At 38.7% G+C, this 12,553-nt stretch overlaps 1 protein-coding gene across 1 annotated transcript; it reads left to right on the forward strand.

The window, feature by feature from the left end:
* Positions 1-2,895: 2,895 nt before the first annotated feature.
* Positions 2,896-6,253, forward strand: LOC136333508 (protocadherin beta-5). Its single transcript, XM_066272739.1, has one exon. It carries the CDS (start codon positions 3,589-3,591, stop codon positions 5,974-5,976), a length of 2,388 nt encoding a protein of 795 aa, XP_066128836.1. The 5' UTR covers positions 2,896-3,588; the 3' UTR covers positions 5,977-6,253.
* The last annotated feature ends 6,300 nt before the right edge of the window (positions 6,254-12,553 follow it).

Here is a 12,553-nt window from a genome sequence, read left to right on the forward strand (position 1 = left end):
ACTTACTGTTTAAGTTATTTTTGAAACAGCTTTTTAGCTTTTATCCAATTTAAAAATTGAAATGAGAAAGTGATTTTAAAACTGAGACCAAAATTAAATACAAATATATTGGACATAAATATGGTAGTCAACTTTCATGACTTCATTTATTATTAGCTATTTAAATGAAATAGTTTTTATGTGTGATATCAAAAAATCACATTGACATTTTCACCAATATATTTCAACACTATGGAAATCCGAGTTCACTTCTTCTATTTAAGCCAGAAAAGTCAATTTGTACAATCAACCAAATGAGACTGACCAAACACCCAGAACCTACTTTTATAAATTTATGCAGTAAATTTATGAATTATTCTGCATATTAGTATATGAATTGGTGTGTATTGATAAAGTATAGGCCATTCCTTACCACCTACAGATCACCACCACACTGGTATGCAGTAGATCAACATTTTGAAATTCAATGATTAGACTTTAGTAGTAAACATGATTCAAATAACTTCAAAAAAATGCATGCCTTTTGAAAACCAGGACAATTCTATTGTTGTAAAACAAAAATAGACAATGAAGGCCAAATATTTTAAATAGAGGGATGCATAATGTTCAATAGTTGCAAAACTCAATGTTGGAAATTATGTCAATTCTCCCCAATCAATCTACACATTAATAAAATCCTAAACAGAATTTCGGCAGATTTCTTTGTGAAAATGGACAAGCTGAATCTAAATACAAGAGACAATAATAACCAAAGCAGTCTTGAAGAAAAAGAATAAAACTAGAGGACTTACCAATTAGAAAATAAACCTATTATTAAGCTATAGTAACTAAGACACTATGGTATGCAGGACAAACAAAGAAAAAAAATTTTGAAGAGTCTTTTTAAAAGTTTTAGCTATTGATTTTACAGAGAGAAGAGAGAGACAGGAGGAGCCAGCAGTATCGACTCATAGTTGCTTCACTTTAGTTGTTCATTGCTTGCTTGTCATATGTGCCTTGACTGGGGAAGCCCAGGTTTTCAAACTGATGACCTCAACATCCCAGGTCGATTCTTTTTCTACTGTGCCACCACAGGTCAGATGAAAAAAAGAGTTGTAAATAGACCTATGGTTAACTGATTTATTACAAAATGATACTTCAGAAACAATGGAGAATGGACCTTTTCAACAGATGGCACAAAGTCATTTGAATGTTTATATTTAAAATAAATTTTGACCCTAACCTCACTTATATGAAAAATTAACTTCAAAAATTTATAGCTGTAAATGTGAAGAATAAAGTAATTATTTTTTCAAAAATACCCTACAAGAATATTTTTATGACCTTGGCATATGCAAAGATTTAAAGAGAAAACAGCCCTAACCATAACCATTGAGAAATATTGACAAATTAGATTAAATTAAAGTTTAAGAAGGTTTGTTCACCAAAGATACCATAAGAGAGTTAAAAATCTAAGCCATAGAGTGGGAGAAAATATTTGCAACATATATATCTGAAAAAATAATTATACCCAGAATGTATTAAGAACTTGTAAAGATGGGTAAGGAGAAAAGGCAAATAGCTTTAATAGAGAAATAGAAGATTTTCAAGCACTTTTTTTTTTTCCTGAAGCTAGAAATGGGGAGAGACAGTCAGACAGACTCCCGCATGTGCCCGACCGACCGGGATCCACTCAGCACGCCCACCAGGGGCTATGCTCTGCCCACCAGGGGGCGATGCTCTGCCCCTCCGGGGCGTCGCTCTGCCGCAACCAGAGCCACTCTAGCGCCTGGGGCAGAGGCCAAGGAGCCATCCCCAGCGCCTGGGCCATCTTTGCTCCAATGGAGCCTTGGCTGCGGGAGGGGAAGAGAGAGACAGAAAGGAAGGAAGGGGGGGTGGAGAAGCAAATGGGCGCTTCTCCTGTGTGCCCTGGCTGGGAATCGAACCCGGGTCCCCTGCACGCCAGGCCGACGCTCTACCACTGAGCCAATCGGCCAAGGCCTCAAGCACTTCTCAAGAATATACCTTAATGACCAATAAACATGTGGAAATTTTCCATGTGTTTGATTTAATTAATTGTCAGGGTAATACTAATTAAAGTTCAATATAATATCACTATACACTCACCAAAGTGGTTAATATTAAAAGACAATATCAAATGTTGACAAGGATATGGAGCAACTAGAACTCTCATTCTTTGCTGATTTTGGTAAAACTGCATTTGAAAAAGGTTTTCCAATACCTACTAAAGCTAACTGTATGTATACATCTTAATGGACAGCAATGTGCCTGACCTGTGGTGGCACAGTGGATAAAGCGTCGACCTGGAAATGCAGAGGTTGCAGGTTCGAAACCCTGGGCTTGGCTGGTTAGGGCACATATGGGAGTTGATGCTTCCAACTCCTCCCCCCTTCTTTCTCTCTATATCTCTCTCCTCTCTCTTCCTCTCTGTCTCTCTCCTCTCTAAAAATGAATAAATAAAATTTTAAAAAAATAAAAAAAAAAGGACAGCAATGTAACTCTTAGGAATATATTAAACATAAATGTACAGAAAGACACCAAATGACATACAGTATACAAGAATGTTCATAACAGCACTACTCAAAAATCCCCAAACTGGAAAACTCCAATGTCCATCAACTGAAGACTAAATAAACAAATCATGGTATAGTTATACAATACAATGGTAAAAATGAATGAGAATAAAATAAAATCAATATGCAACAAATTTTACAAACATAATGTTGAGTGAATGAAAGCAAACACAAGAGTAATACTCTGTAACTCCATTTGTATAAATGTTCAAAAAAAGACAAAAAAATTTATGATAATAGATGTTAGGAGCATGCTTATCTTTAGGGGGGGAGGTTAGTAACCAAACAATGAAAGAAGAAGGCTTATATGGTTTTGCTAATATTTTCATCTTAATTTAGGTTCTATGTATAAGAGTGCACTCACTTTTTGAAAATTTTTTAAATGATATAATTATGATTTGTATTCTTTTCTGATGTATGTTTATTTAAAGATAAAAGTAACATTTGTAAACTTTTGTAGACATCTATTAACACTTATTTCTTGAATATAATCAAACAAAATCCCACAGGAAAACATTTGCTCAGTACTCAAAAGATACTTTTATGCGGAATGCAAATATATCATTTTAGTTTATTCTGAAAAGTACTATTTCATTTAAAGTTAATTCAGAAAATATTTTTTTAGAAATTCCAATAACTAAGAACTGAAGATATGATGGGGAGAACTTCTGCGACTTAAAAGGATATTGATACACACCAAGAGTTAGAATTTTGAATGAAATAGCAAATATTATGTGCAATAGTAAATAAGGACGCCTGGTGGCGCTGCAGGCTTGAAATTTGAATGAAGGGCTCTGTGGATACCCGGGACGCCATTAAGCTAGGAATCAGAACTCTGCTTCCTAAAAGAAGGAGGCATTTTACGTAAGATCTAGGGGGCTGAGCTCTTCAAAGAGGGCATCATTCTAGTGCGAATCCTTCAGAGAGATGTAATTTGAGGTTATTTAACGGAATCATCTGGGTTGATTGTACACCGCGTTGAAGAAATTGCACCTTCTTGAACTGGGTCTGAACAATGGAGACTGCGCTAGCAAAAACGTCACAGAAAAGGCAAGTTACCTTTCTTATTATATTGTTGCTTTTGTGGGAGTCTGGTTCTGAAGCAATTAGGTATTCCATTCCAGAAGAAACAGAAAGTGGCTCCTTTGTGGCCAACTTGGCAAAAGACCTGGGGCTCAGGGTGGGGGAACTGGCTACCCGGGGCGCGGGAATCCATTACAATGGAAACAAACAGCTCTTGCGACTCGATATAAAGACCGGGAATTTGCTTCTACGTGAAAAACTAGACCGGGAGGTGCTGTGCGGGGCTACAGATCCCTGTATACTGCAATTCCAACTATTACTGGAAAATCCGGTGCAGTTTTTTCAAGCTGATCTGCAGCTCATGGATATAAATGATCACTCTCCAGAGTTCCTAGACAGGGAAATGCTCCTAAAAATTCCAGAAAGCGTCCAGCCGGGGACTGTATTTCCTTTGACAATAGCACAGGACTTTGACATAGGTAACAACACCGTTCAGAACTACACAATTAGCCCCAACTCCCATTTTCATGTTGTCACTCAAAATCTCAGAGATGGCAGAAAATACCCAGAGCTGGTGCTAGACGAAGCGCTGGACCGGGAGGAGCAGCCCGAGCTCAGTTTGACCCTCATGGCGGTGGATGGGGGGGCTCCGCGGAGATCTGGGACCACTGCGGTCCGCATTGAAGTTGTGGACATCAATGATAACGCCCCTGAGTTTTTACAGTCTCTCTATGAGGCACAGGTCCCCGAGGACAGCCCCCTAAACTCCTTAGTTGTCACTGTTTCTGCTCGAGATTTAGATGCAGGAATGAATGGGAATGTAGCTTACACTCTAGTCCAAGGCGATGAAGTTACTCAACCATTTGTAATAGACGAAATAACAGGAGAAATTCGTCTGAAAAAGGCATTGGATTTCGAGGCAAGTCAATATTATAATGTGCAAATTGCAGCCACAGACGGTGGGGGCCTTTCAGGAAAATGCTCTGTAGCTATCCAGGTTATGGATGTAAATGACAACGCCCCTGAACTGACCATGTCGAAACTCGCCAGCTCTACCCCAGAGAACTCCCCAGAGACTGTAGTTGCTGTTTTCAGTGTTTCTGATCCAGACTCTGGGGACAACGGTAGGATGGTTTGTTCCATCCAGAATGATCTTCCTTTTCTCTTGAAACCCACATTCAAGAACTTTTACACCCTAGTGACAGAGAGGCCATTGGACAGAGAGAGCAGGGCAGAGTACAATGTCACTATCACCGTCACGGACTTGGGTACACCCAGGTTGAAAACACAGCACAACATATCAGTGCTTATCTCCGACGTCAATGATAACGCCCCAGTCTTCACCCAAACCTCCTACACACTCTTCATCCGCGAGAACAACAGCCCCGCCCTGCACATCGGCAGCGTCAGCGCCACTGACAAAGACGCGGGCTCCAACGCCCAGGTCACCTACTCATTGCTGCCGCCCCAGGACCCCAGCCTGCCCCTGGCCTCGCTGGTGTCCATCAACGCGGACAACGGACACCTGTTCGCCCTGAGGGCGCTGGATTTCGAGGCGCTGCAGGCGTTCGAGTTCCTCGTGGGCGCCACAGACCGCGGGGCCCCGGCGCTGAGCAGCCAGGCGCTGGTGCGCGTGCAGGTGCTGGACGCCAACGACAACGCGCCCTTCGTGCTGTACCCGCCGCAGAACGGCTCGGCGCCCTGCACCGAGCTGGTGCCCCGGGCGGCCGAGCCCGGCTACCTGGTGAGCAAGGTGGTGGCGGTGGACGGCGACTCGGGCCAGAACGCCTGGCTGTCGTACCAGCTGCTCAAGGCCACGGAGCCCGGGCTGTTCGGCGTGTGGGCGCACAACGGCGAGGTGCGCACGGCCCGGCTGCTGAGCGAGCGCGACGCGGCCAAGCACCGGCTGCTGCTGCTGGTCAAGGACAACGGCGAGCCGCCGCGCTCGGCCAGCGTCACGCTGCACGTGCTGCTGGTGGACGGCTTCTCGCAGCCCTACCTGCCGCTGCCCGAAGCGGCGGCCGACGCGGCCCAGGCCGACCCGCTCACCGTCTACCTGGTCATCGCGTTGGCGTCGGTGTCGTCGCTCTTCCTGTTCTCGGTGCTGGCGTTCGTCGCGGTGCGGCTGTGCAGGAGGAGCAGGGCCGCCTGGGTGGGTGGCTGCTCGGTACCCGAGGGCCGCTTTCCGGGCCACCTGGTGGACGTCGCCGGTACTGGGACCCTATCCCAAAGCTACCAATATGAGATATGTCTGACTGGAGGTTCCGGGTCAAATGAGTTCAAATTCTTGAAGCCGATTATCCCCAACCTCCCGCCCCAAGGCATTAGCGAAGAAATAGAGGAAAATGCCATCTTCCAGAATAACTTCAGGTTCAATTAGTAATCTCATTATGATGTGGTGTCATTTGTAACGTATCTAATTTCCCCACATACAGAGCTTGGGAGCATTATAGACAAAATCCCCACCTTCAAATATAACCTACATTTCCCTTTTGTAATGTATTTATATATTTCCACTGCACCTTATCTTGTCCAGGTTTGGAAAACTCAGTTCGGGACCATTGCATTATTTGCATAATGTCATTTCAGATCCCTGCATCCTGGTGATTTCCTGCAATGTTTGCTCCTCTTTTTGGCATTTGTTGCAATGAATAAAATCAAATACTAATGCTTTTCTCTGTATTTGGATCATTGTTTTATCACACTCTAAGTATATTTGGTGCTAAATAGCAAAAAAATTAAGGTTTTTTTTTTACATGTTTTTAAATTTTTGGTTTCAAAGGAAAATATGCATTTGGTAACAAATGTAATAGTGAAATTTACTGTGAGAAAACATGGTGAAAGCAGCAATATTCTAACTACTTTCCTTTCCTAGTTCTCATCCCCACTGGCAAACATTTTTTAAACAAACATTTTAATGGGATTATAACATACACACATTATGTTATATAAAATGACAATTCCTTAATTACAGCTCAGTGTATTTTCAGAAGGTGAACATACACAGTATCAACATCTTAATGAAGAAATGAAACTTTACTAGCAGGTGCCCCACAAATTATCCCTTAAAATCACTACGAGCTGGAGTATACCCTAACTTCCAATACTATAGTTGGTTTTGCCTGTTTTAAATTTATTTAAGTGGAATGGTCGAGTTATATATTGTTTTGTGTTTGGCTTCTTTCCCTCAACATTCTGTTTATGACATGTAGTCATAATGCTTTCAATTTTAGTTCTTCATTCTTATTTCTGTCTTGTATTCCAGTGCATAAATATTTTATAATTTATTATCCATCTAACTGTTGATGGGTATTTGGGTTGGTACAAGCTTTGGCTGTTTGGATAATACTGCTCTGAACATTCTTGTACATATCTTTTGGCAAACATGTATATGCATTCTGTTGGGTATATATTTAAAGGGTAAAATTGGCGGTCATTAAGTAAGTAGTTATTTCCAAATAGTTTTCCAATGGATTTGTACCAGTTTACAGTTATTAGCAGTGTTTGGATGTATCAGGTCCTCCACATTCTTGTCAACACTCGGTATTGTCTGTCTTTCATTTTATCCCATTGAAAAGCACTGTTAAACCTTTTATTTCTCTAGCTTTCTATATTTACTTCCTTATAACTAAAGAATATATTTGTAACCTTTTCACAAACTTTTTATTAGTAGTAGCATTTTAGTGAGAGGAGGGGAGACAGAGACAGACTCTCACATGAGCCCTGACTGGGATCCACCCAGCAAGCCCACTAGGGGGCGATGCTCTGCCCATCTGGGGCCCTTACTTCCTTGCAACCAGAGCCCATTTTTAGCACCTGAGTCAGAGGCCATGGAGTTATCCTCAGTGCCCGGGGTCAACTCACTCCAATCGAGACATGACTGCAGGAGCAGAGGAGAAGAGAGAGAGAGAGAGAGAAGTGAGAGGGGGAAAGTTGGAGGAGTAGATGGGTGCTTCTCCTGTGTGCCCTGACCAGGAATGGAACCTGGGATGTCCATACGCCGGGCCAATGCACTACCATAGACACAACCAGCCAGGGCACCTTTTCATAAACTTTAAACAATTTATTTTTCACTATTATTGTTTAGTATCTAGCACACTTTAAACTTCTCTCATCCATCCTTCTCATATAGCTAACTCACTATTTTCTGGTACTTCTCTACCAAACTGAAACTTCTGCTTCTTGTTTCACTAACAAGTTTCTTGTGATCTTCTGTATGAGAGAAAAGAATAGAATGATTATTGTTTCTGTTATCTATTTCTCACACTTTCAAAACTCTCTCAAATGAACCTGTACTTTTACATAGTCAAGATTTCTGTTTTATGTATTTTCTGTTTTTGTAGGTTTGGGCAGTCTGCACCCAAGTTTCTGCCATGTTATGACAAGGTACTCTGAATGAGTTCAGGTTCAGGTTTATAAAATATCCGATTTGGCTTTAGGGTGCATTGTGATGTGTGGGCAGGGAACTCTTTAGAATGTGAGCCTTCAAATGTCAGGATATGGAAGGTTTTGTGCTGGAATTTCAAGATCTCCCCTAAATATCTCAGTGCTCTCTAGAAAAATTCCTTTTGTTTTTTTATAAACAAGCCTTAAATTTTAAAAAAACATTTTATTTATTGATTTTATTGAGAGAGAAAGGAGCAGGGTGGAGAGAGAGAGAGAGAGAGAGAAAGAGACAAGAACACAAATTTGTTTCTGTGTGTGCCCTGATCAGGGACTGAACCAGCAACCTCTGCACTTTGGGACAATGCTCCAACCAACCAAACTATCCAGCCAGGGCAGCCTTAAAGTTTTTTTTAAAAAGTATTGAGGGGAAATAATTATTATTATATAATACATGTGTATTATTATTATATACTGCCTATATACACTTAGCTGTTTTCTAAATTATTTACACATCTCATTCAACCCTCAAAATAATGGTGCAATTGGCACCACCATTTTAAAGATGGACAAACTAGGAAATCCAGAGTTAAAGTAACTTTCTCAAGTTACTTTATTAAGTGGTGGAATCAGGATTTGAAACCAAGCAGCCTGGCCCCAGAGACATTGCTTTTTAGTTTTTATTTTTTCTAGTTTTAAATTTATTAAACATTCAAAAAGTGTACACAATGCATATGTCAATTTAAAATAAAAATACTAAAATGGTCACCTAAGTACCTATCATCCAGCTTAACTGGAATTAGAAACAATTAAGACCTTGGAAATTCCTGTGTGCTTCTATCACTCCATATTCTATCCTTATGAAAACCAACACTATCCTACATTTTTAATTAATTATTTGTTATTCATGGTTGCAGAAGATATGCATATATCCCTGATATATTGTTTAGCATTGTCTGTTTTTGAAATATACAGTGTGTTCGTAAAGTCATGGTGCACTTTTGACCAGTCACAGGAAAGCAACAAAAGACGATAGAAATGTGAAATCTGCACCAAATAAAAGGAAAACTCTCCCAGTTTCATACCTATTCAGTGCAGTTCGATGTGGGCTCACGCACAGTTTTTTAGGGCTCCTTAGGTAGCTATCCCGTATAGCCTCTACAGACTCATCAATGCATATGTCAATGCCTAACAGAACGGGGTGTCTCCACCAAACTGCTGGTTTCCTTCAACTGCTTATCCCACTGAGTAATGTTATTCCTATGTGGTGGCGCTTCATTATAAATGTGCCAATATTCATGTTGCACTTTGGTCATGGATTCGAATTTAGCAAGCCACAGAACACACTGAACTTTCCTCTGTACTGTCCACATCTTGACTAGCATGGCCGTGGGCTGCTCCACTGTATACACGGTATTACATCATCATCTATGCATGCGCACATGCTGCCACATCATCCTACAGAAACTGGGAGGGTTTTCCTTTTATTTGGTTCAGATTTCACATTTCTATCATCTTTTGTTGCTTTTCTGTGACCGATCAAAAGTGCACCATGACTTTACGGACACACTGTATATAAGTGGATGAATGTAGCATGGAACACCTATGGGTTTACTTTTTTCATCATTAGGCATTGAATCCACCCATGTTAATGTAGTTCATTCATTAGAGTACTTTATAGTATTCCATTTTATACACTCTTACTTTTAAATTCATTTTACTGTTGACTGGCTTTGGGATTGCTCCAAGAATTTTGTTACTATGAACAATGCTTCTATAAGCATTATTGAATATATCTCCTCATTTACTTGGGAAAGAATTCTTTTGGAGTACATGCACATCTGAGAAGGTACTATCTGGGCCATACCAAGAACTAGAAAGATATCAAAGTGAATAAAACAGATAGTTAATTGATGCCAACACCAAGGTGACAGAGATGTTAAAATTATCTGACAAAGATTTTAAAATAAACTTTAAAAAAGGCTTCACAAGCAATTACAAATATGCCTAAAACATGAAAAATGAAGAGTCTCAAAAAAGAAATGTAAAGCTGCAACAAAGAAATAAAAGACATAAATAAATAGTAGTGGATATTTTAGAAGTTAAAAATACAATCACTGAAATAAAAAAACTCAATGGGTGTGTTTAACAACAAAATAGAAGGAACAAACAAAAATTAGTGAACTAGAAGACAGAACAGTAAAAAGTACCCAATCTGAACAGAGAGAAAATAGACTGTAAAAAAATAGCAGAGCCTCAGGGACCTGTGGGACAATAACAAAAGATCTAACATTTTGTCATCGGAATTCCAGAAGAAAACGGCTCAAATTTTGCAAAAGACAAAGACCCAGAGATTCAAGAAGCCTAAGAAATTTGAAACAAGATAAATCATAAAAATTCACAGAAAAGACATTATAGTTAATATTTCTGAAAACTAAAAAGAAGGAAAAACATTGACAGCAGTGAGAGAAAAATGACACACTACCCATAGAATAATAACAATTTGAATGACAGTAGATTTGTCACTAAAAGTTACAGAGGTCAGAGGAAAGTGACATATTTTCCTGGTGCTAAAAGAAAACAACTGTCAACCCAGAAGCCTATATCCAGTAAAAATATTTTTCAGGAAGAGAATTTGTTGCCTGTAGATGTACCCTAAATGAATGAATAAAGAAAATTCTCCAAACAGAAAGAAATTCATTTTTTAAAAATGAAACATCAAGAAAAAAGAAAAAAACACAGTAAATAAAAATATGGACAAATACAATAGGCTTTCCTTTTCCTCTTGAGTTTTCTAAAGTATGTTTGACAGTTGAACCCAAAATTATAACACTGTCTGATATAGTTCTAAACGTAGGTAGAATAAATATTTAATTATATATTATATATTATAAATGGGGAGGCTAAATCATTGTAAAGGGTGATAAGTTTTCTACCCTTATGAACTGGTAAAATGGCAAGACCAGGAAACTGTGATGAGTTATGTATGGAGCAACCACTGTAAAATCTACACAAAGTGAAACACTAAAAACTACTATAGAAAAATCAAAGTAGAATTCTAAACATTTTTCTAATAACCCACAAAAAAGCAGGAAAAGCAAACAGAAACAAAAAAAACCCAGAAAAAAACAAATAGAAAACAAAAACTAAATGGCAAACTTAAGTTCTGACATCAGTAATTGCATTAAATGGTTTGAACACAACAATTAAAACAGATTGACCAAAATGTATTTAAAAAATGACCAGCATATACTGCCTATAGGAAACTTCACTTCAAATATAATGATATAGGCAGATTGAGAGTAAAGAGATAGAAAATATATTCTGCAAATATTAAAATAAAGAAAAAGAAAAAAATAAATAAAATAAAGAAAAAGTGGCCATATTAATATCAGATAAAATAGAGCAAAGAAAATGACCACAGTGCAACATCATATAATGATAAAAGAAGGAGACATAACAGTCCTAAATATGTATACAGCAAATAACAGAGTTGCAAAATATATGAAACAAAGACTGACAGAACTTAAAGGAGAAATGAACAGACCCACAATTAAAGTTGGGTACTTCAACACCCTCTTTCAACAAATGATAGAGCAACTAGACCTTTTACACTACCTTGGTCTATAATTAGAATACCTTGTATCATCCTTGTTGTGAGAGGATGGTAGAGGTGAACCTTAAATATTTTTTTTCTGCAATGCATTCTGTTGTTACAATATATTACAACAGGATAATATATTTGGATCTTGATTAATTAGTTAATATAGGAGAGGGATTTTATTTTAAAAGTTACAGTACAGTGAATAAGTCTAATAAAATCATGATCAAAATTTACCCATACAAAAATAAAGTGGAATCCTAAAATGTTTACTTATGACAGATACTTAACTACTCCTGTTTCCTCTCTTAAGTCATTTAATTTGATACGATACTTGCTTCATAGGTACTTTTTTCCCTCAGTTATCCTCCTAATAGTCTAGTTGTTCCCTTTACTGTGCAGGGGTAACCACAAAACAAAGTAAGTCTGTTGTTTGGGCTATTTTGTAAGTTACATAATTTAGAGAAATGATTGCTTATTTTACATCAGTGTTGCTAACCAGCTTCTACTTTTGTATAGTTTGTTGATGTGTTTGTTGGGATAATAGTGTGTACTTCTTGGATTCACAAATTACACTGCTCATCAGGATGAATTGCACTACTAATGAATAAAGTTGATTACAGAAAGTTTACATTACCTGAGGGAGTAGTTTTTTAAATTAAACGTTAGTGTGCACGAAAATCTCTTTAGGAGAAAAACTAAAGGGCAGATTTCCATTAGCACCACTGGGGAATTTGATTCAAGATCCGAAGAGGAGCCCAGATTTGACTTTAAAATCAACCCCAAGATTCCGAGGTAATCCTTTATACAAAAGGTTCGCACACTACAGTTTGAGAAACACTGACTCAACCTAAAAGTCGATATAATGCTCAGATTTTGGAAACGGTATTGACCTGCAAGCACCTCATGAAGTTATTAATTTGAACGCGTGGTGGCAGTGCAGGCTAAGAGAGGAAACCCAAGCCCTGCAGAT

Source organism: Saccopteryx bilineata, chromosome 4, assembly GCF_036850765.1.
Source record: "Saccopteryx bilineata isolate mSacBil1 chromosome 4, mSacBil1_pri_phased_curated, whole genome shotgun sequence".
NCBI lineage: Eukaryota > Metazoa > Chordata > Mammalia > Chiroptera > Emballonuridae > Saccopteryx > Saccopteryx bilineata.